The sequence below is a fragment of the Petromyzon marinus genome, chromosome 69 (assembly GCF_048934315.1).
Source record: "Petromyzon marinus isolate PM22_M1 ecotype Great Lakes invasive population chromosome 69, UKy_Petmar_22M1.pri1.0, whole genome shotgun sequence".
NCBI lineage: Eukaryota > Metazoa > Chordata > Hyperoartia > Petromyzontiformes > Petromyzontidae > Petromyzon > Petromyzon marinus.
Genome location: NC_133735.1, coordinates 3,151,430 through 3,178,192, shown reverse-complemented (window position 1 = coordinate 3,178,192; position 26,763 = coordinate 3,151,430). Strand labels below are relative to the sequence as shown.

At 54.8% G+C, this 26,763-nt stretch overlaps 1 protein-coding gene across 1 annotated transcript in view; it reads left to right on the top strand.

The window, feature by feature from the left end:
• LOC142906721 (piezo-type mechanosensitive ion channel component 2-like) overlaps positions 1 to 22,739 on the top strand; it is a 44,208-nt gene extending 21,469 nt beyond the window's left edge. Inside the window, exons 10-16 of the mRNA XM_076055100.1 lie at positions 3,640 to 3,732; positions 5,078 to 5,250; positions 6,363 to 6,491; positions 8,467 to 8,549; positions 10,240 to 10,332; positions 18,160 to 18,274; positions 22,413 to 22,739. Coding sequence (XP_075911215.1) covers positions 3,640 to 3,732; positions 5,078 to 5,250; positions 6,363 to 6,491; positions 8,467 to 8,549; positions 10,240 to 10,332; positions 18,160 to 18,274; positions 22,413 to 22,668 — 942 coding nt within the window. The 3' untranslated portion in view covers positions 22,669 to 22,739. The remainder of the gene's footprint in view (positions 1 to 3,639; positions 3,733 to 5,077; positions 5,251 to 6,362; positions 6,492 to 8,466; positions 8,550 to 10,239; positions 10,333 to 18,159; positions 18,275 to 22,412) is intronic.
• The last annotated feature ends 4,024 nt before the right edge of the window (positions 22,740 to 26,763 follow it).

The following is a 26,763-nucleotide window of genomic DNA, read 5'->3' as shown; positions in this document are numbered from 1 at the left end:
TGTTGGATCGTGTGTGTTGGAGCGTGTGTTGGAGAGTGTGTTGGAGAGTGTGTTGGAGTGTCTTGGAGCGTGTGTTGGAGCGAGTGTGTTGGAGCGTGTGTGTTGGAGCGTGTGTGTTGGAGCGTGTGTGTTGGAGCTTGTTGGAGCTTGTTGGAGCTTGTTGGAGCGTGTGTTGGAGCTTGTTGGAGCGTGTGTGTTGGAGCGTGTGTGTTGGAGAGTGTGTGTTGGAGAGTGTGTGTTGGAGCGTGTGTGTTGGAGCGTGTGTGTTGGAGCGTGTGTGTTGGAGCGAGTGTGTTGGAGCGTGTGTGTCGGAGCGTTTGTGTCGGAGCGTGTGTGTCGGAGCGTGTGTGTCGGAGCGTGTGTGTCGGAGCGTGTGTGTCGGAGCGTGTGTTGGAGCGTCTTGGAGCGTGTGTTGGAGCGTGTGTGTTGGAGCGTGTGTGTTGGAGCGTGTGTGTTGGAGAGTGTGTTGGAGCGTGTGGTGTTGGAGCGTGTGGTGTTGGAGCGTGTGGTGTTGGAGCGTGTGTTGGAGCATGTGTTGGAGTGTGTCTTGGAGTGTGTGTTGGAGCGTGTGTGTTGGAGAGTGTGTTGGAGCGTGCGTGTTGGAGTGTGTGTTGGAGCGTGTGTTGGAGCGTGTGTTGGAGCGTGTGTTGGAGCGTGTGTTGGAGCGTGTGTGTTGGAGCGTGTGTGTTGGAGCGTGTGTGTCGGAGCGTGTGTTGGAGCGTGTGTGTTGGAGTGTGTCTTAGAGCGTGTGTTGGAGCGTGTGTGTCGGAGCGTGTGTGTCGGAGCGTGTGTGTCGGAGCGTGTGTGTCGGAGCGTGTGTGTCGGAGCGTGTGTGTCGGAGCGTGTGTGTCGGAGCGTGTGTGTCGGAGCATGTTGGAGTATCTTGGAGCGTGTGTTGGAGCTTGTTGGAGCGTGTGTTGGAGCGTGTGTGTTGGAGCGTGTGTTGGAGCGTGTGTTGGAGAGCGTGTGTTGGAGCGTGTGTTGGAGCGTGTGTTGGAGCTTGTTGGAGCGTGTGTTGGAGCGTGTGTTGGAGCGTGTGTTGGAGCGTGTGTTGGAGCGTGTGTTGGAGCGTGTGTTGGAGCGTGTTTGTTGGAGCGTGTGTTGGAGCGTGTGTTGGAGCGTGTGTTGGAGCGCGTGTTGGAGCGTGTGTGTTGGAACGTGTGTTGGAGCTTGTTGGAGCGTGTGTTGGAGCTTGTTGGAGCGTGTGTTGGAGCTTGTTGGAGCGTGTGTTGGAGCGTGTGTTGGAGCGTGTGTGTTGGAGCGTGTGTTGGAGCGTGTGTTGGAGCTTGTTGGAGCTTGTTGGAGCGTGTGTTGGAGCGTGTGTGTTGGAGCGTGTGTGTTGGAGCGTGTGTGTTGGAGCGTGTGTGTTGGAGCGTGTGTGTTGGAGCGTGTGTTGGAGCGTGTGTGTTGGAGCTTGTTGGAGCGTATTGGAGCGTGTGTTGGAGTGTGTGTTGGAGTGTCTTGGAGCGTGTTAGAGCGTGTTGGAGCTTGTTGGAGCTTGTTGGAGCGTGTGTTGGAGCGTGTGTTGGAGCGCGTGTTGGAGCGTGTTGGAGTGTCTTGGAGCGTGTGTTGGAGCGTGTGTTGGAGCGTGTTTGGGCGTGTTTGGGCGTGTTGGAGCGTGTTGGAGCGTGTTGGAGCTTGTTGGAGCGTGTGTTGGAGCGTGTGTGTTGGAGCGTGTGTTGGAGAGCGTGTTGGAGCGCGTGTTGGAGCATGTGTGTTGGAGCATGTGTGTTGGAGCATGTGTGTTGGAGCTTGTTGGAGCGTGTGTTGGAGCGTGTTGGAGTGTATTGGAGCGTGTGTGTTGGAGCGTGTGTTGGAGCATGTGTATTGGAGCTTGTTGGAGCGTGTGTTGGAGCGTGTTGGAGTGTCTTGGAGAGTGTGTTGGAGCGTGTGTTTTTGAGCGTTTTGGAGCGTGTGTTGGAGCGTGTTAGAGTGTCTTGGAGCGTGTGTTGGAGACTGTGTTGGAGCGTGTGTTGGAGTGTCTTGGAGTGTGTTGGAGCGTGTGTTGGAGCGTGTGTTGGAGTTTCTTGGAGCGTGTGTTGGAGCGTGTTGGAGTGTATTGAAGCGTGTGTGTTGGAGCGTGTGTTGGAGCATGTGTGTTGGAGCTTGTTGGAGCGTGTGTTGGAGCATGTGTGTTGGAGCTTGTTGGAGCGTGTGTTGGAGCGTGTTGGAGTGTCTTTGAGCGTGTGTTGGAGCGTGTCTTAGAGCGTGTGTTGGAGCGTGTGTTGGAGCTTGTTGGAACGTGTTGGAGCTTGTTGGAGCGTGTGTTGGAGCGTGTGTTGGAGCGTGTGTTGGAGCGTGTGTTGGAGGGCGTGTTGGAGCGTGTGTTGGAGCGCGTGTGTTGGAGCTTATTGGAGCTTGTTGGAGTGTGTCTCGGAGCGTGTGTTGGAGCGTGTGTTGGAGCATGTTGGAGCGTGTTGGAGTGTGTTGGAGCGTGTCTCTGAGCGTGTGTCGGAGCTTGTTGGAGTGTGTCTTGGAGCGTGTCTCTGAGCGTGTGTTGGAGCGTGTGTTGGAGCGTGTTGGAGCGTGTGTTGGAGCTTGTTGGAGTGTGTTGGAGCGTGTGTTGGAGAGTGTGTTGGAGCGTGTCTTGGAGCGTGTCTTGGAGCGTGTCTTGGAGCGTGTTGGAGCGTGTTGGAGCGTGTTGGCGCACACAGATAACCAGAGACTCATCACACAGAGACCCACAGACTCACCACACAGAGACCCATAGACTCACCACACAGAGACCCATAGACTCACCACACAGAGACCCACAGACTCACCACACAGAGACCCACAGACTCATCACACAGAGACCCACAGACTCATCACACAGAGACCCACAGACTCAGCACACAGAGACCCATAGACTCAGCACACAGAGACCCAAATACTCACCACACAGAGAGACCCACAGACTCACCACACAGAGACCCATGACGATGTAGTTGTTGATGTTTGTTATTGATGTTTGTTGATGATGTTGTTGTTGTTGTTGATGTTTGTTGATGATGTAGTTGATGTTTGTTATTGATGTTTGTTGACGATGTAGTTGTTGATGTTTGTTGACGATGTAGTTGTTGATGATGTAGTTGTTGATGTTTGTTATTGATGTTTGTTATTGATGTTTGTTGATGATGTAGTTGTTGTTTGTTGACGATGTAGTTGTTGACGATGTTGTTGTTAATGTTTGTTCATGATGTAGTTGATGTTTGTTATTGATGTTTGTTGATGATGTAGTTGTTGATGTTTGTTGACGATGTTGTTGTTGTAGTTGTTGATGTTTGTTGATGATGTAGTTGTTGTTTGTTATTGATGTTTGTTGATGATATAGTTGTTGATGTTTGTTGACGATGTAGTTGTTGATGTTTGTTATTGCTGTTTGTTGACGATGTAGTTGTTGACGATGTTGTTGTTGTTGATGTTTGTTGATGATGTAGTTGATGTTTGTTATTGATGTTTGTTGACGATGTAGTTGTTGTTGATGTAGTTGTTGATGTTTTTTGACGATGTAGTTGTTGTTGATGTAGTTGTTGATGTTTGTTGACGATGTAGTTGTTGATGTTTGTTGACGATGTAGTTGTTGATGTTTGTTGACGATGTAGTTGTTGTTGTTGTTGATGATGTAGTTGTTGATGTTGTTGTTGTTGTTGTGTACAGCCGCTGTTCACGATGAGTGCCCAGCACCCCGAGCTGCTCGTGCTGCAGGAAGATGAATATGAAGCCCTCAAAGCCAAGCATGGCACCAGTGGGGTGAGCCGCACCGCAGCACACCGCAGCACACCGCAGCACACCGCAGCACACTGCAGCACACCACACTGCAGCACACCACACCACACTGCAGCACACCACACCGCACCACACCATGCCACACCACACCACACCACACTGCCGCACACCACACCACACCACACTGCACCACACCACACCGCACCGTGCTTCAACCACAAAACTGTCACCTTTATTAAAGGCATCAAAAGGGTAAAACCTATTCCTATATCTTGTTACTGGCAAAGGAGGTCTCATAATGTAAATGCTCAGCCCGAGCCCTCAATAACTCTGATGGTGCGCTGTTTTTGAGTTGTACGCCTTTTGGCGTCTTCTGGTCCAACACCAGTGGAGGCTAAAGGGCTCTAAGAAAAGCCGTCTCGGGTGTGAACCAATCAAATTCAAGGACAGTGCCAATATCATTATCAGAGTTGTCTCTTTTTTGTTTGCATTTTGACTGCTTGTGTTGTGATCATTGCAAACATGATGCCTTGAATAAAGGTGTCAGTTTTTGTGCCAGTTTAAAAGGGTAAAAACCTATTACTATATCTTGTTACCGGCAAAGGAGGTCTCATAATGTAAATGCTCACCCCGAGCCCTCAATAACTCTGATGGTGCGCTGTTTTTGAGTTGTACGCCTTTTGGCGTCTTCTGGTCCAACACCTGTGGAGAGACTAAAGGGCTCTAAGAAAAGCCGTCTCGGCTGTGGACCAATCAAATTCAAGGACAGTGCCATCATCATTATCATTTTTTGTTTGCATTTTGACTGCTTGTGTTGCGGCTATTGCAGACACGATGCCTCGAATAAAGGTGTCAGTTTTTGTGCCAGTTAAAAGGGTAAAAACCTATTACTATATCTTGTTACTGGCAAAGGAGGTCTCATAATGTAAATGCTCACCCCGAGCCCTCAATAACTCTGATGGTACGCTGTTTTTGAGTTGTATGCCTTTTGGCGTCTTCTGGTCCAACACCAGTGGAGACTAAAGGGCTCTAAGACTAAGGGCTCTAAGAAAATCCGTCTCGGGTATGGACCAATCAAATTCAAGGACAGTGCCATCATCATTATCAGCGTTGTCTCTTTTTTGTTTGCATTTTGACTTGCTTGTGTTGCGGCTATTGCAGACACGATGCCTCGAATCAAGGTGTCAGTTTTTTGTGCGCCAGTCAAAAGGGGTACAAACCTATTGCTAGACGTTTTTCTTGCTTCGTGCCTTTGTGTACGTTGCCGCTGCGCGCACAGCCGAGGTCAGGCGCCGCGCGGCTCGCGCGGCTACGCCCCCTCGTGCGTGAGCCTTGGCGCCTGCAAACTGTCCTCCGTGCTGTGCCACAGTCGGCGCTCCAGTTCATGTCCATGTACGAGCACCGGGACGTGACACGCGCCCAGATCAAGGGCAACTCGGGCTCCGTGTGGAGCGTCAGCCCGCCCAGCCGCGCCGACATGATCACCGAGCTGCGCGACGGCACCACGGACATCGCCCTGCGCTTCGCCTGGACGCTGCAGCGGTGAGAGGGGGGAGCCCCCCCCCCTCAAACTCCACCCTCGGGGCCCCCCGCTGGGCCCCCCCCGCCCCCCACTCCCCACCCCGCTCGACCGCCAGCTCGCCGGCTGTGAGCCGCACGTGAGCCTGACCCCGGTAGGCCACATGCTAGGCCGCGCCCGCTAGGCCGCACGTGAGCCTGACCCCGGTAGGCCACATGCTAGGCCGCACGCGCTAGGCCGCACCTGAGCCTGACCCCGGTAGGCCACATGCTAGGCCGCACACGCTAGGCCGCACGTGAGCCTGACTCCGGTAGGCCACATGCTAGGCCGCACGCACTAGGCCGCACGTGAGCCTGACCCCGGTAGGCCACATGCTAGGCCGCACGCGCTAGGCCACACGTGAGCCTGACCCCGGTAGGCCACATGCTAGGGCGCACGCGCTAGGCCGCACCTGAGCCCGACCGCTAGGCCGCACGTGCTAGCCGTCATACATTACAATGGCACATGGCGAAAAAAATGGGTGGCGGTTTTTTTTTCTTTTCAACGTTAGCGCCACGGACAGCGACGAGCTTTGTTCAGACGGACGGGTACATCTATGTTCGGAGCGGAGGAGGAGGGGGGGGGAGAAACAGCCGCGATGCGTTTGTTACACTCCATGCTATGCTACTTGATACTTCCTGCTGTTATGGAGTGACTCATTCAGCCAGCCATGGCTGAAAAGTTTGGCCGTACGTGTTTACGCGCGTGCGCGCGCGTGTATCGTTTATCGTTCGATTTGAATCACGGTTCCTGCCAATCACAGTCGTTGCGTTGTTTTTGTAGCTTTGTTTTGGCGATTTTGAAAACGTTTTGGTTTTGGCCACGCTTGTTTGTCCGTTGCGGTACTGCAGAGTCAGCCCGATTAACTCTGAATCCAAATCGCCTCGTGGTTGTTGTCGTTCGACTCGCATCCCGCTGGAAATGCGGTGCTTTTTTTTTTTTTTAACCTGGAATTTTTCTGCGTCACTTTGAAGATGCCTGTTTTCCCCCCTTGTTCGTGCTTCTGTCGCGTTCGTGGTTGCACCCGAGTCGAGAGCCGCATTGCTCGCCCCGAAAAAATGAAACTGGGACCCCAAAAACCTCGCGTGGCGCGCAGGAACCTGAGCATGGGCGGCAAGGCGGAGTTCGCGATGGAGAAACACGTGGTGATGCTCGAGAGAAACGCCGAGCCCCGGGTGCGTCTCGCGGACATGTTGGAGCACAGGCACGCCAACAACCACTCCGTGTACGTACGGCAGACGACGAAGATACCCCCCCCCCGCCCCGCCGCCCCCACCCCGTGCAGCCTCAAACGGCGCCGGTCGGGGCAAGCGGCGGCAGCGGCAGGGGCCTATGAAGGCCCCACCACTGTGGGCACACACGAGGGTGGTGGGTGGCCAGCACCATGCCCTACGAGTTCACCTATAGAATGCTTAAGCTTTCGTGACTGCAAGGATCCACACACACACACACGCACGCGCACAAGGACAAAGATCCATCCCCCAGTGTAGCCTGAAACGGACTGTTGGGGCAAGCGCCGTTAGCGAGCAGCACCTGCGAAGGCCGGAAACGGCACACGGAGCGGGGGTGGGTGGCCAGCAACCACGGCGGGCCGCCTTTGTCTCCCCAGTGGCGATGTTTACTACCACACCGCACCAGGTAACTCATTTGAGGCTGAGTCGACCTAGGGGAGGCCCGGGACCGGTTCAGACGATCGTCACCGGTGGTGATGGTGGCCGTGAGCGGGAATCGAACTCCCGGGTTCGTAGCGCTAACCGCTGCACCACCGCTCCTCCGTGCACAAACGCTCACGCGCAAGGGGCATTGTACGGGGAGAGCGGTGGTGCAGCGGTTAGCACAGCACCGTGTCGCGAACCCTGACACACGCCCCGAGTTCGATTCACCCGCTCGCGGTCACGATGAACGGTGACGGCACCGATCATCTGAACCCGGTCCCGAGTCCTCCCCTAGGTCGACTCGGCCCCGAGAGGAGTACCCGGTGCGGAGTGTAGGGAAGTATCAGCACTCGGGGGGGGGAGACAAAGGCGGCCGGGCGCGCTGCTGGCCACCAGCCCCCCTCGTGTGCCACCGTGCCGGCCTTCACAGGTGCTGCCACTCGCCAACAGCACTTGCCCCAACAGCCTGTTAGAGGCTACACGGGGTAGCTTTGTCTGTGTCTGTGTAGGTGCTGCTACCCGCTAACAGCACTTGCCCCGACAGCCTGTTAGAGGCTACACGGGGTACCTTTGTCTGTGTAGCTGCTGCTCGCTAACAGCACTTGCCCAACAGCCTGTTAGAGGCTACACGGGGTACCTTTGTCTGTGTGGGTGCTGCTCGCTAGCAGCACTTGCCCCAACAACCTGTTAGAGGCTACACGGGGGAGCTTTGTCTGTGTGGGTGCTGCTCGCTAACAGCACTTGCCCCGACAGCCTGTTAGAGGCTACACGGGGGAGCTTTGTCTGTGCGGGTGCTGCTCGCTAACAGCACTTGCCCCGACACCCTGTTAGAGGCTACACGGTGTACCTTTGTCTGTGTCTGTGTAGGTGCTACTGCTGCTCGCAAACAGCACTTGCCCCAACAGCCTGTTAGAGGCTACACGGGGTACCTTTGTCTGTGCTACTGCTGCTCGCTAACAGCACTTGCCTCGACTGCCTGTTAGAGGCTACACGGGGTACCTTTGTCTGTGTCTGTGTAGGTGCTACTGCTACTCGTTAACAGCACTTGCCCCGACAGCCTGTTAGAGGCTACACGGGGGAGCTTTGTGCTACTGCTACTCGCTAACAGCACTTGCCCCGACTGCCTGTTAGAGGCTACACGGGGGAGCTTTGTCTGTGCTGCTGCTGCTCGCAAACAGCACTTGCCCCGACTGCCTGTTAGAGGCTACACGGGGTACCTTTGTCTGTGTAGGTGCTAGTGCTGCTCGCAAACAGCACTTGCCCCGAAAGCCTGTTAGAGTCTACACGGGGTACCTTTGTCTGTGTAGCTGCTGCTCGCTAACAGCACTTGCCCCGACTGCCTGTCAGAGGCTACACGGGGTACCTTTGTGTAGGTGCTAGTGCTGCTCACAAACAGCACTTGCCCTGAAAGCCTGTTAGAGGCTACACGGGGGAGCTTTGTCTGTGTAGCTGCTGCTCGCTAACAGCACTTGCCCCGACAGCCTGCGTGGGCCTACCAGGGGAACCTTTGTTGTTTGTGCGTGGGGTCTCTCGCGTGCTCACCAGGTGCATCAGCAAGGTGTTCCCCAGATACATCCGAGGGATGAGCGGCCCTACCGCCTCGCCTGTGGAGGAGATGTCCACAGAGGGTGAGTGGCAGGAAGAATCCACCCCGCCCGCTCCCCCCCCCCCCGCTCGCTCGCCCGCTCACCCATTGGCCAACTCGTTCACCCACCCACCCACTCACCCGCCCACCCACCCACCCACTCGCTCAACCACACACCCGCCCACATATTCGCCCGCTCACCCGCTCACCCGCTCCCCCATCCACCCGCCCGCCCGCTCGGTCGCTCAACCACACACCCGCCCACATTCATCCACTCCCCCACCCACCCACCCGCTCGCTCAACCACTCACCCACCCACACATTCACACACTCAACCACCCACCCACTCATTCACCCACCCACCCATACATTCACCCACTCACCCACCCACTCATTCACCCACTCACCCACCCATTCATTCACCCACTCACCCACCCACCCACTCACCCATTCACCCACCCACCCACTCGCTCAACCACACACCCGCCCACATATTCATTCACTCACCCGCTCACCCACTCCCCCACCCACCCACCCGCCCGCTCACTCAACCACACATCCACCCATATATTCACCCACCAACCCACACAGTCCAAACTCACTCAACCACCCACTCACCCACTCACCCACTCACCCGCTCAACCACTCACCCACACATTCACTCATTGACCCACTAACCCAACCACTCACTCATTCACCCACCCACTCATTCACCCACTCACCCACCCACCCACTCATTCACCCACTCACCCACCCACCCACTCACTCACCTACTCACCCACCCACTCACGCAGTCACCCACTGACCCACCAACCCACTTACTCAACCAATCACCCACCCACCCATGTACTCAACCACTCACCCATTCACCCACCCACCCATTCACCCACCCACTCATTTACCCACTCACCTACTCACTCAACCACTCATCCACTCACTCACCCTACCCACTCATTCACCGACTCACCCACCTACTCACCCACCCATCCACTCACTCAAACCCCTCACCCACTCACGCATCCACTCATCCACTCACACACCCACTTATGCACCCACTCCCCCAACCACCCACTCGCTCAACCACACATCCACCCACATTCACCCACCAACCCACACATTCCAAACTCACTCAACCACCCACTCACCCACTCACTCGCTCAACCACTCACCCACACATTCACTCACTCTTGACCACCCACTCGCTCAACCACTCATCCACCCAAACATTCACCCAATCAACCACCCACCCACCCACTCATTCACTCACTCACCCACCCACTCATTCACCCACTTACCCACCCACACATTCACCCACTCACCCACTCACTCGCTCAACCACTCACCCACCCACACATTCACACACTCAACCACCCACCCACTCATTCAGCCACCCACCCACACATTCATCCACTCACACATTCATCCACTCACCTAACCACTCATTCACCCACTCACCCACCCACTCACCCACCCACTCATTCACCCACTCACCCACCCATTCACCCACCCACTCACCCACTCACACATTCACCCACCCACTCACCCACTCACCCACTCATTCACCCACCCACTCACCCACTCACCCACTCACTCACCCACCCACTCACCCACCCACCCACTCACCCACCCACTCACCCACTCACCCACTCACCCACCCACCCACTCACCCAGCCACCCACCCACCCACTCACCCACCCACTCACCCCTCCGCCCACCTCCCCCGTGTGTCCCAGGAGACCCTAGTGACCTCTTCTCCAACGTGATGCTGCACCTCAAGCGGAGTGCAGAGAGCTCAGGCCAGGCGCAGGAGTGGTGGAGCATCAGAGGTGAGGACCCAGCCTGCCACCACCATCACACTCACACACCTACAGCCTGCCACCACCACCACACTCACACTCCTACAGCCTGTCACCACCACCACACTCACACTCCTACAGCCTGCCACCACCATCACACTCACACACCTACAGCCTGCCACCACCATCACACTCATACAGCCTGCCACCACCATCACACTCACACACCTACAGCCTGACACCACCATCACACTCACACTCCTACAGCCTGCCACCACCATCACACTCACACACCTACAGCCTGTCACCACCATCACACTCACACTCCTACAGCCTGCCACCACCACCACCATCACACACCTACAGCCTGCCACCACCATCACACTCACACACCTACAGCCTGCCACCACCACCACACTCACACTCCTACAGCCTGTCACCACCATCACACTCACACACCTACAGCCTGCCACCACCATCACACTAACACTCCTACAGCCTGTCACCACCATCACACTCACACACCTACAGCCTGTCACCACACTCACACTCACACACCTACAGCCTGCCACCACCACCACACTCACACACCTACAGCCTGCCACCACCACCACCACCACACTCACACTCCTACAGCCTGCCACCACCATCACACTCCTACAGCCTGCCACCACCAACACACTCACACACCTACAGCCTGCCACCACCATCACACTCCTACAGCCTGCCACCACCACCACACTCACACACCTACAGCCTGCCACCACCACCACACTCACACACCTACAGCCTGCCACCACCATCACACTCACACACCTACAGCCTGCCACCACCACCACACTCACACACCTACAGCCTGCCACCACCACCACACTCACACACCTACAGCCTGCCACCACACTCACACACCTACAGCCTGCCACCACCACCACCATCACACACCTACAGCCTGCCACCACCACCACCATCACACACCTACAGCCTGCCACCACCATCACACTCACACTCCTACAGCCTGTCACCACCATCACACTCCTACAGCCTGCCACCACCATCACACACCTACAGCCTGCCACCACCACCACCACCATCACACTCACACTCCTACAGCCTGTCACCACCATCACACTCCTACAGCCTGCCACCACCATCACACTCACACACCTACAGCCTGACTTCACCATCACACTCACACTCACTCCTACAGCCTGCCACCACCATCACACTCACACACCTACAGCCTGCCACCACCATCACACAACTACAGCCTGCCACCACCATCACACTCACACTCCTACAGCCTGCCACCACCACCACACTCACACACCTACAGCCTGCCACCACCACCACACTCACACACCTACAGCCTGCCACCACCATCACACTCACACTCCTACAGCCTGCCACCACCATCACACTCACACTCCTACAGCCTGCCACCGCCATCACACTCACACTCCTACAGCCTGTCACCACCACCATCACACTCACACTCCTACAGCCTGCCACCACCACCACACTCACACTCCTACAGCCTGCCACCACCATCACACTCACACTCCTACAGCCTGTCACCACCACCACACTCACACTCCTACAGCCTGCCACCACCACCACACTCCTACAGCCTGCCACCACCATCACACTCCTACAGCCTGCCACCACCACCACACTCACACTCCTACAGCCTGCCACCACCACCACACTCACACTCCTACAGCCTGCCACCACCATCACACTCCTACAGCCTGTCACCACCACCACACTCACACTCCTACAGCCTGCCACCACCATCACACTCACACTCCTACAGCCTGCCACCACCATCACACTCCTACAGCCTGTCACCACCACCACACTCACACTCCTACAGCCTGCCACCACCATCACACTCACACTCCTACAGCCTGTCACCACCATCACACTCACACTCCTACAGCCTGCCACCACCATCACACTCACACTCCTACAGCCTGTCACCACCATCACACTCACACACCTACAGCCTGCCACCACCATCACACTCACACTCCTACAGCCTGTCACCACCATCACACTCACACTCCTACAGCCTGCCACCACCATCACACTCACACACCTACAGCCTGCCACCACCATCACACTCACACTCCTACAGCCTGTCACCACCATCACACTCACACTCCTACAGCCTGTCACCACCATCACACTCACACTCATACAGCCTGCCACCACCATCACACTCACACTCCTACAGCCTGCCACCACCATCACACTCACACTCCTACAGCCTGCCACCACCATCACACTCACACACCTACAGCCTGCCACCACCATCACACTCACACTCCTACAGCCTGCCACCACCATCACACTCACACTCATACAGCCTGCCACCACCACCACACTCCTACAGCCTGCCACCACCATCACACTCCTACAGCCTGTCACCACCATCACACTCACACTCCTACAGCCTACCACCACCATCACACTCACACTCCTACAGCCTGCCATCACACTCACACACCTACAGCCTGCCACCACCATCACACTCACACTCCTACAGCCTGCCACCACCATCACACTCACACACCTACAGCCTGCCACCACCATCACACTCCTACAGCCTGCCACCACCATCACACACTCACTCCTACAGCCTGCCACCACCATCACACTCACACTCCTACAGCCTGCCACCACCATCACACTCCTACAGCCTGCCACCACCACCACACTCACACACCTACAGCCTGCCACCACCATCACACTCACACACCTACAGCCTGCCACCACCATCACACTCACACACCTACAGCCTGCCACCACCACCACCATCACACTCCTACAACCTGTCACCACACTCACACTCACACACCTACAGCCTGCCACCACCATCACACTCACACTCCTACAGCCTGCCACCACCATCACACTCACACACCTACAGCCTGCCACCACCACCATCACACTCCTACAGCCTGTCACCACACTCACACTCACACACCTACAGCCTGCCACCACCATCACACTCACACACCTACAGCCTGTCACCACCATCACACTCACACACCTACAGCCTGCCACGACCACCATCACACTCACACACCTACAGCCTGTCACCACCATCACACTCCTACAGCCTGCCACCACCATCACACTCACACTCCTACAGCCTGCCACCACCATCACACTCCTACAGCCTGTCACCACCACCACACTCACACTCCTACAGCCTGCCACCACCATCACACTCACACTCCTACAGCCTGTCACCACCATCACACTCACACTCCTACAGCCTGCCACCACCATCACACTCACACTCCTACAGCCTGTCACCACCATCACACTCACACACCTACAGCCTGCCACCACCATCACACTCACACTCCTACAGCCTGTCACCACCATCACACTCACACTCCTACAGCCTGCCACCACCATCACACTCACACACCTACAGCCTGCCACCACCATCACACTCACACTCCTACAGCCTGTCACCACCATCACACTCACACTCCTACAGCCTGTCACCACCATCACACTCACACTCATACAGCCTGCCACCACCATCACACTCACACTCCTACAGCCTGCCACCACCATCACACTCACACTCCTACAGCCTGCCACCACCATCACACTCACACACCTACAGCCTGCCACCACCATCACACTCACACTCCTACAGCCTGCCACCACCATCACACTCACACTCCTACAGCCTGTCACCACCATCACACTCACACTCATACAGCCTGCCACCACCACCACACTCCTACAGCCTGCCACCACCATCACACTCCTACAGCCTGTCACCACCATCACACTCACACTCCTACAGCCTACCACCACCATCACACTCACACTCCTACAGCCTGCCATCACACTCACACACCTACAGCCTGCCACCACCATCACACTCACACTCCTACAGCCTGCCACCACCATCACACTCACACACCTACAGCCTGCCACCACCATCACACTCCTACAGCCTGCCACCACCATCACACACTCACTCCTACAGCCTGCCACCACCATCACACTCACACTCCTACAGCCTGCCACCACCATCACACTCCTACAGCCTGCCACCACCACCACACTCACACACCTACAGCCTGCCACCACCATCACACTCACACACCTACAGCCTGCCACCACCATCACACTCACACACCTACAGCCTGCCACCACCACCACCATCACACTCCTACAACCTGTCACCACACTCACACTCACACACCTACAGCCTGCCACCACCATCACACTCACACTCCTACAGCCTGCCACCACCATCACACTCACACACCTACAGCCTGCCACCACCACCATCACACTCCTACAGCCTGTCACCACACTCACACTCACACACCTACAGCCTGCCACCACCATCACACTCACACACCTACAGCCTGTCACCACCATCACACTCACACACCTACAGCCTGCCACGACCACCATCACACTCACACACCTACAGCCTGTCACCACCATCACACTCCTACAGCCTGCCACCACCATCACACTCACACACCTACAGCCTGCCACCACCACCACACTCACACACCTACAGCCTGCCACCACCATCACACTCACTCCTACAGCCTGCCACCACCATCACACTCACACTCCTACAGCCTGCCACCACCATCACACTCACACTCCTACAGCCTGTCACCACACTCACACTCCTACAGCCTGCCACCACCATCACACTCACACACCTACAGCCTGCCACCACCATCACACTCACACTCCTACAGCCTGTCACCACACTCACACTCCTACAGCCTGCCACCACCATCACACTCACACTCCTACAGCCTGCCACCACCATCACACTCACACTCCTACAGCCTGCCACCACCATCACACTCACACTCCTACAGCCTGCCACCACCATCACACTCACACTCCTACAGCCTGCCACCACCATCACACTCACACACCTACAGCCTGCCACCACCATCACACTCACACTCCTACAGCCTGCCACCACCACCACACTCACACACCTACAGCCTGCCACCACCATCACACTCACACTCCTACAGCCTACCTCCACCATCACACTCACACACCTACAGCCTGCCACCACCATCACACTCACACTCCTACAGCCTGTCACCACACTCACACTCCTACAGCCTGCCACCACCATCACACTCACACTCCTACAGCCTGCCACCACCATCACACTCACACACCTACAGCCTGCCACCACCATCACACTCACACACCTACAGCCTGCCACCACCATCACACTCACACTCCTACAGCCTGTCACCACACTCACACTCCTACAGCCTGCCACCACCATCACACTCACACTCCTACAGCCTGCCACCACCATCACACTCACACTCCTACAGCCTGCCACCACCATCACACTCACACTCCTACAGCCTGCCACCACCATCACACTCACACACCTACAGCCTGCCACCACCATCACACTCACACTCCTACAGCCTGCCACCACCATCACACTCACACTCCTACAGCCTGCCACCACCATCACACTCACACTCACTCCTACAGCCTGTCACCACCATCACACTCACACACCTACAGCCTGTCACCACCATCACACTCACACACCTACAGCCTGCCAGAACACTCACACACCTACAGCCTGCCATCACACTCACACTCACACTCCTACAGCCTGCCACCACACTCACACTCACACTCCTACAGCCTGTCACCACCATCACACTCACACACCTACAGCCTGCCACCACCATCACACTCCTACAGCCTGCCACCACCATCACACTCACACTCCTACAGCCTGCCACCACCACCACACTCACACTCCTACAGCCTGCCACCACCACCACACTCACACACCTACAGCCTGCCACCACCATCACACTCACACACCTACAGCCTGCCACCACCATCACACTCACACTCCTACAGCCTGCCACCACCATCACACTCACACTCCTACAGCCTGCCACCACCATCACACTCACACACCTACAGCCTGCCACCACCACCACACTCACACACCTACAGCCTGCCACCACACTCACACACCTACAGCCTGCCACCACCATCACACTCCTACAGCCTGTCACCACCACCACACTCACACTCCTACAGCCTGCCACCACCATCACACTCACACACCTACAGCCTGCCACCACCACCATCACACTCACACACCTACAGCCTGCCACCACCATCACACTCACACTCCTACAACCTACCACCACACTCACACTCCTACAGCCTGCCACCACCATCACACTCCTACAGCCTGTCACCACCATCACACTCACACTCCTACAACCTACCACCACCATCACACTCACACACCTACAGCCTGCCACCACCATCACACTCCTACAGCCTGCCACCACCACCACACTCACACTCCTACAACCTACCACCACCATCACACTCACACTCCTACAGCCTGCCACCACCATCACACTCACACTCCTACAGCCTGTCACCACCATCACACTCACACTCCTACAGCCTGCCACCACCATCACACTCACACACCTACAGCCTGCCACCACCATCACACTCACACTCCTACAGCCTGCCACCACCATCACACTCACACTCCTACAGCCTGCCACCACCATCACACTCCTACAGCCTGCCACCACCATCACACTCACACTCCTACAGCCTGCCACCACCATCACACTCACACACCTACAGCCTGTCACCACACTCACACTCCTACAGCCTGCCACCACCATCACACTCACACTCCTACAGCCTGCCACCACCATCACACTCACACACCTACAGCCTGTCACCACACTCACACTCCTACAGCCTGCCACCACCATCACACTCACACTCCTACAGCCTGCCACCACCATCACACTCACACACCTACAGCCTGCCACCACCATCACACTCACACACCTACAGCCTGCCACCACCATCACACTCACACACCTACAGCCTGCCACCACCACCACACTCACACACCTACAGCCTGCCATCACACTCACACTCACACACCTACAGCCTGCCACCACCATCACACTCACACACCTACAGCCTGTCACCACCATCACACTCCTACAGCCTGCCACCACCATCACACTCACACTCCTACAGCCTGCCACCACCATCACACTCACACTCCTACAGCCTGCCACCACCATCACACAACTACAGCCTGCCACCACCATTACACTCACACTCCTACAGCCTGCCACCACCATCACACTCACACTCCTACAGCCTGCCACCACCATCACACTCCTACAGTCTGCCACCACCACCACACTCACACACCTACAGCCTGCCACCACCATCACACTCACACACCTACAGCCTGCCACCACCATCACACTCACACACCTACAGCCTGCCACCACCACCACCATCACACTCCTACAGCCTGTCACCACACTCACACTCACACACCTACAGCCTGCCACCACCATCACACTCACACTCCTACAGCCTGCCACCACCATCACACTCACACACCTACAGCCTGCCACCACCACCATCACACTCCTACAGCCTGTCACCACACTCACACTCACACACCTACAGCCTGCCACCACCATCACACTCACACACCTACAGCCTGTCACCACCATCACACTCACACACCTACAGCCTGCCACCACCACCACACTCACACACCTACAGCCTGTCACCACCATCACACTCCTACAGCCTGCCTCCACCACAACGTCCATACTTCCCCGCTATGTGTCGCAGGGACAACGGAGTGGGTGGAGGTGGGGGGGTTATAAACACAACGTCCATACTTCCCCGCTATGTGTCGCAGGGACAACGGAGTGGGTGGAGGTGGGGGTGTGGGGGGGTGGTATAAACACAACGTCCATACTTCCCCGCTATGTGTCGCAGAGACGAGCGGCTGCGATGACACGGAGGGTGCCGTTGTGACCAGCGACGACCTCACCATCGTCGTCTTCAGCGACGAAGTCAGCCCTCCCAGCCTCAGCTTCCTCGCTGGATACGGGTACCCACATCACCTGTAGTACCACCTGTAGTAGTAGTACCACCTGTAGTAGTAGTAGTAGTACCACCTGTAGTAGTAGTACCACCTGTAGTACCACCTGTAGTAGTAGTAGTAGTACCACCTGTAGTAGTAGTAGTAGTACCACCTGTAGTAGTAATACCACCTGTAGTACCACCTGTACTACCACCTGTAGTACCACCAGTCAGCCCTCCCAGCCTCAGCTTCCTCGCCGGATACGGGTACCCACATCACCTGTAGTAGTAGTACCTGTAGTAGTAGTAGTACCACCTGTAGTACCACCTGTAGTAGTAGTAGTACCACCTGTAGTAGTAGTAGTACCACCTGTAGTAGTACCACCTGTAGTACCACCTGTAGTAGTAGTACCACCTGTAGTAGTAGTAGTAGTACCACCTGTAGTACCTGTAGTAGTATCACCTGTAGTAGTACCAATTGTATTAGTACCAGCTGTAGTAGTACCAGCTGTAGTAGTAGTACCTGTAGTAGTACCCCATGTAGTAGTAGTGCCACCTGTAGTAGTGGTACCACCTGTAGTTGTAACACCTGAAGTAGTACCACCTGTAGTAGTACCACCTGTAGTACCACCTGTAGTAGTAGTAGTACCACCTGTAGTACCACCTGTAGTACCACCTGTAGTGGTAGTAGTACCACCTGTAGTAGTAGTACCTGTAGTAGTAGTAGTACCACCTGTAGTAGTACCACCTGTAGTAGTACCACCTGTAGTACTAGTACCACCTGTAGTACTAGTACCACCTGTAGTAGTAGTACCACCTGTAGTACCACCTGTAGTAGTAGTAGTAGTACCACCTGTAGTAGTACCACCTGTAGTAGTAGTAGTATCACCTGTAGTAGTAGTACCTGTAGTAGTAGTACCACCTGTAGTAGTACCACCTGTAGTAGTAGTAGTACCACCTGTAGTAGTAGTACCACCTGTAGTAGTAGTAGTAGTACCACCTGTAGTAGTAGTAGTACCACCTGTAGTAGTAGTAGTACCACCTGTAGTAGTAGTAGTACCACCTGTAGTAGTAGTAGTACCACCTGTAGTAGTAGTACCACCTGTAGTAGTAGTAGTACCACCTGTAGTAGTAGTACCACCTGTAGTAGTAGTAGTACCACCTGTAGTAGTAGTACCACCTGTAGTAGTACCACCTGTAGTAGTAGTAGTACCACCTGTAGTAGTAGTAGTACCACCTGTAGTAGTAGTACCACCTGTAGTAGTAGTAGTAGTACCACCTGTAGTACTAGTACCACCTGTAGTAGTAGTAGTAGTACCACCTGTAGTAGTAGTAGTACCACCTGTAGTACCACCTGTAGTAGTACCACCTGTAGTAGTAGTAGTACCTGTAGTAGTAGTACCACCTGTAGTACCACCTGTAGTAGTAGTAGTACCACCTGTAGTAGTACCACCTGTAGTAGTAGTAGTACCACCTGTAGTAGTAGTAGTAGTACCACCGGTAGTACCACCTGTAGTAGTAGTAGTACCACCTGTAGTAGTACCACCTGTAGTAGTAGCACCACCTGTAGTAGTAGTAGTACCACCGGTAGTACCACCTGTAGTAGTACCACCTGTAGTAGTAGTAGTACCACCTGTAGCACCACCTGTAGTAGTAGTAGTACCACCGGTAGTACCACCTGTAGTAGTACCACCTGTAGTAGTAGTAGTAGTACCACCTGTAGCACCACCTGTAGTAGTAGTAGTACCACCTGTAGTAGTACCACCTGTAGTACCACCTGCAGTAGTACCTCTAGTAGTAGTACCACCTGTAATAGTAGTACCACCTGTAGTACCACCTGTAGTACCACCTGTAGTAGTAGTACCATATGTAGTAGTAGTGGTACCACCTGTAGTAGTACCAGCTGTAGTAGTACCACCTGTAGTACCACCTGTAGTAGTAGTACCTGTAGTAGTACCACCTGTAGTAGTAGTACCACCTGTAGTACCACCTGTAGTAGTACCTGTAGCAGGTACCACCTGTAGTAGTAGTACCACCTGTAGTAGTACCTGTAGCAGGTACCACCTGTAGTAGTACCTGTAGTAGTACCAATTGTATTAGTACCAGCTGTAGTAGTACCAGCTGTAGTAGTAGTACCTGTAGTAGTAGTACCTGTAGTAGTACCCCATGTAGTAGTAGTACCACCTGTAGTAGTGGTACCACCTGTAGTAGTAGTACCACCTGTAGTAGTACCACCTGTAGTAGTAGTAGTACCTGTAGTAGTAGTAGTACCACCTGTAGTAGTAGTAGCACCACCTGTAGTAGTAGTAGTACCACCTGTAGTAGTAGTACCACCTGTAGTACCACCTGTAGTAGTACCACCTGTAGTAGTAGTAGTACCTGTAGTAGTAGTAGTACCACCTGTAGTAGTAGTAGTAGCACCACCTGTAGTAGTAGTAGTACCACCTGTAGTACCACCTGTAGTAGTACCACCTGTAGTACCACCTGTAGTAGTAATACCACCTGTAGTACCACCTGTAGTAGTAGTACCACCTGTAGTAGTAGTACCACCTGTAGTAGTATCACCTGTAGTAGTAGTACCACCTGTAGTAGTAGTACCACCTGTAGTAGTATCACCTGTAGTAACTGTCAAGGACAGTGCGTAGCATTGTTACCAAAGCGCACGGTGGCTATGAGATGTTGACTACCTCGCCTGGTATACAGGAGGTCGTGCCAGGCGAGGTAGTCAACATCTCATAGCCACCGTGATGATGATGATGATAGAGAGACGCATACTCCAAATATACAGCAGCAGCAGGCATCGTCAGGGGTCGGGATCGAACCCACGACCTCCTGCGTACCAGGCGAGGTAGTTAACATCTCATAGCCACCACCGGTTAATGGGGAGAATTCCCGGATGGTAAAGCGGTGGATGATGGAGCTGCCTCTTGTGTCTTCTCGTCCCCCACTGCACACGTGCTCCCCACCCACCTGAACACCCCACCAACCCACCACCACCACCACCCACCCACCACACCACTCACCCACCCATCTACCACCACCCCACCACCACCACTAACTAAAACAAATACAATCACCACCATCATCATAACCACCACCACCACCACCACCCCATCACTACCTACTACCAATACAATCACCATCATCATAACCACCACTACCACCACCCACCACACCACCACTAACTACCACCAATACAATCACCACCACCATCATCATAACCACCACCACCACTAACTACCACCAACACAATCACCACCACCATCATCATAACCACCACCACCACCCCACCACCACTAACTACCACCAATACAATCACCACCACCATCATCATAACCACCACTGACTACCACCAATACAATCACCACCACCATCATCATAACCACCACCACCACTAACTACCACCAATACAATCACCACCACCATCATCATAACCACCACCACCCCACAACCACTAACTACCACCAATACAATCACCACCACCATCATCATAACCACCACCACCATGACTAACTACCACCAATACAATCACCACCACCATCATCATAACTACCATCACTACCATCACTACCACCAATACAATCACCACCACCACCATCATCATAACCACCACCACCACCCCACCACCACTAACTAACACCAATACAATCACCACCACCATCATCATAACCACCATCACCACTAACCACCACCACCCCAACACCACTAACTACCACCAATACAATCACCACCACCATCATCATAACCACCACCATCACTAACTACCACCAATACAATCACCACCACCATCATCATAACTACCATCACTACCATCACTACCACCAATACAATCACCACCACCACCATCATCATAACCACCACCACCACCCCACCACCACTAACTAACACCAATACAATCACCACCACCATCATCATAACCACCATCACCACTAACCACCACCACCCCACCACTAACTACCACCAATACAATCACCACCACCATCATCATAACCACCACCGCCACCACCACCACCACTACAATCACCACCACCATCATCATAACCACCACCACACCACCACCACTACAATCACCATCACCACCATCATAACCACCACCACCACCGCCACCACCACCACCACCGCCACCACCACCACCACTACAATCACCACCACCACCACCCCACCAGGATCCTGGGCCTGTATGCGTCGGTGGTGCTGGTGATCGGCAAATTCGTGCGCGAGTTCTTCAGCGGCATCTCGCACTCCATCATGTTCGAGGAGCTGCCCAACGTCGACCGCATCCTAAAGCTGTGCACGGACATCTTCCTGGTGCGCGAGACGCTGGAGCTCGAACTGGAGGAGGACCTCTTCGCAAAGTTGATCTTCCTCTACCGCTCGCCCGAGACCGTCATCAAGTGGACGCGCGAGAAGAACAACGACTAGCAGCGGCGACGGTGACAGCGGCGGAGGTTGCGGCGGTGGTGGGAGGAGGAGGTGGCGGCGGTGAAGGTGGTGGTGGAGGTGGTGGAGGTGGTGGAGGTGGTGGTGGAGGTGGTGGTGGAGGTGGTGGTGGTGGAGGAGGTGGTGGAGGTGGAGGAGGAGGTGGTGGAGGAGGTGGTGGTGGAGGAGGTGGTGGTGGTGGTGGTGGATGTGGTGGTGGTGATGGTGGTGGCGGAGGTGGTGGTGGTGGTGGTGGCGGTGGCGGTGATTGAGGAGGTTGTGGTGGAGTAGGAGGAGGAGATGGGGGAGGAGGTCTTGGTGGAGCTGGAGGAAGAGGAGGAGGTGATGGAGGAAGAAGTGGTGGTGGTGGTGGTAGTTTGCTGGGCGGCGACGGCGGTGATGGCGATCCGCGACCGGGAAACCGACGCTCGGCACAAGGACCTCCCGGCGCGCCGATGCCGACGGCAATTTCGGCACCAGGCCGCTTGCTGCCGCCACCCCCCCGGGGCGAGGTCTTGAAGCCGCCTGCCCCGCCGGCCTGCCCCGCCGGGGAGTCTCAGCCCCAGGCCACCCCTCCGCGGGGGAAAGCCCCAGCGGCAAGGACGTTCGTTGTCAGGGAGGGGGGGGGGTCGGGGTGTGAACCCACGAACACCTCCCGCGTGCCGGGCGAGGTAGTCAACATGTCCATGCTCACCGTGATGATGATGACGACGACGACGATGATGGAGAGAGAGAGAGAGTGAGAGAGAGAGAGGGAGACGCAGACTCCACATATACAGCCGCAGGCGTTGGGATCGAACCCACGGACCTTCCGCATACCAGAGGAGAAAATCCACGGGGAGCTGGGTGGGTGGCTGGGAGATAGAACGACACGCTCGCTCCCTCGCTCGCTCCCTCGCTCGCTCCCTCGCTCGCTCCCTCGCTCGCTCCCTCGCTCGCTCCCTCGCTCGCTCCCTCGCTCGCTCCCCTCGCTCGCTCTTCCACGAGCGACAAAGACACCTCGCCTCGCCCGCCCGTGTGGCCTTGACGGACAAGCGCTGATCGCGAGCATTCGCTCACGCCCGGCCGCCTTTGTCTCCCCCCAGTGGCGATGTTGACTCTTGCACTCAAAGCAGCACCAGGTGCTCGTTTGGGGCAGGGTCGACCGGGTGGTGGGGGGGGGGGTGGTGGTGGGAGGTCCAGGACCGGTGCTGATGACCGTCACCGACGGCGTCGGTGGCTGAACTCGGATCGCCGGGTTCGTAGCGCAGCGTGGCGCCGAGCGCTGTTACGCCACCGCTCCCCCGCACACCTACACACAGCTGTACACACACACACACGTACACACACACACACATACACCTACACACAGCTGTACACACACAGACACACGTACACACACACACACATACACCTACACACAGCTGTACACACACACACAGACACACGTACACACACACACACATACACCTACACACAGCTGTACACACACACACAGACACACGTACACACACACACATACACCTACACACAGCTGTACACACACACACACACACACACGTACACACACACACACATACACCTACACACAGCTGTACACACACACACAGACACACGTACACACACACACACATACACCTACACACAGCTGTACACACACACACAGACACACGTACACACACACACACATACACCTACACACAGCTGTACACACACACACAGACACACGTACACACACACACATACACCTACACACAGCTGTACACACACACACACAGACACACGTACACACACACACATACACCTACACACAGCTGTACACACACACACAGACACACGTACACACACACACACATACACCTACACACAGCTGTACACACACACACAGACACACGTACACACACACACACATACACCTACACACAGCTGTACACACACACACAGACACACGTACACACACACACACATACACCTACACACAGCTGTACACACACACACAGACACACGTACACACACACACACATACACCTACACACAGCTGTACACACACACACAGACACACGTACACACACACACACATACACCTACACACAGCTGTACACACACACACAGACACACGTACACACACACACACCTACACACCTACACACAGCTGTACACACACACACAGACACACGTACACACACATACACCTACACACCTACACACAGCTGTACACACACACACAGACACACGTACACACACATACACCTACACACAGCTGTACACACACACACAGACACACGTACACACACACACATATACACCTACACACAGCTGTACACACACACACACACGTACACACACATACACCTACACACAGCTGTACACACACACACAGACACACGTACACACACGTACACATACACACAGCTGTACACACACACACACAGACACACGTACACACACACACACATACACCTACACACAGCTGTACACACACACACAGACACACGTACACACACACACCTACACACCTACACACAGCTGTACACACACACACAGACACACGTACACACACACACACATACACCTACACACAGCTGTACACACACACACAGACACACGTACACACACACACACATACACCTACACACAGCTGTACACACACACACAGACACACGTACACACACACACACGTACACCTACACACAGCTGTACACACACACACAGACACACGTACACACACACACACGTACACCTACACACAGCTGTACACACACACACAGACACACGTACACACACAAACACACCTATACACAGCTGTACACACACACACAGACACACGTACACACACACACATACACCTACACACAGCTGTACACACACACACAGACACACGTACACACACACACCTACACACCTACACACAGCTGTACACACACACACAGACACACGTACACACACACACACATACACCTACACACAGCTGTACACACACACACAGACACACGTACACACACACACACATACACCTACACACAGCTGTACACACACACACAGACACACGTACACACACACACACATACACCTACACACAGCTGTACACACACACACAGACACACGTACACACACACACACATACACCTACACACAGCTGTACACACACACACAGACACACGTACACACACACACACCTACACACCTACACACAGCTGTACACACACACACAGACACACGTACACACACATACACCTACACACCTACACACAGCTGTACACACACACACAGACACACGTACACACACATACACCTACACACAGCTGTACACACACACACAGACACACGTACACACACACACATATACACCTACACACAGCTGTACACACACACACACACGTACACACACATACACCTACACACAGCTGTACACACACACACAGACACACGTACACACACGTACACATACACACAGCTGTACACACACACACACAGACACACGTACACACACACACACATACACCTACACACAGCTGTACACACACACACAGACACACGTACACACACACACCTACACACCTACACACAGCTGTACACACACACACAGACACACGTACACACACACACACATACACCTACACACAGCTGTACACACACACACAGACACACGTACACACACACACACATACACCTACACACAGCTGTACACACACACACAGACACACGTACACACACACACACGTACACCTACACACAGCTGTACACACACACACAGACACACGTACACACACACACACGTACACCTACACACAGCTGTACACACACACACAGACACACGTACACACACACACACAAACACACCTATACACAGCTGTACACACACACACAGACACACGTACACACACACACATACACCTACACACAGCTGTACACACACACACAGACACACGTACACACACACACCTACACACCTACACACAGCTGTACACACACACACAGACACACGTACACACACACACACATACACCTACACACAGCTGTACACACACACACAGACACACGTACACACACACACACATACACCTACACACAGCTGTACACACACACACAGACACACGTACACACACACACACATACACC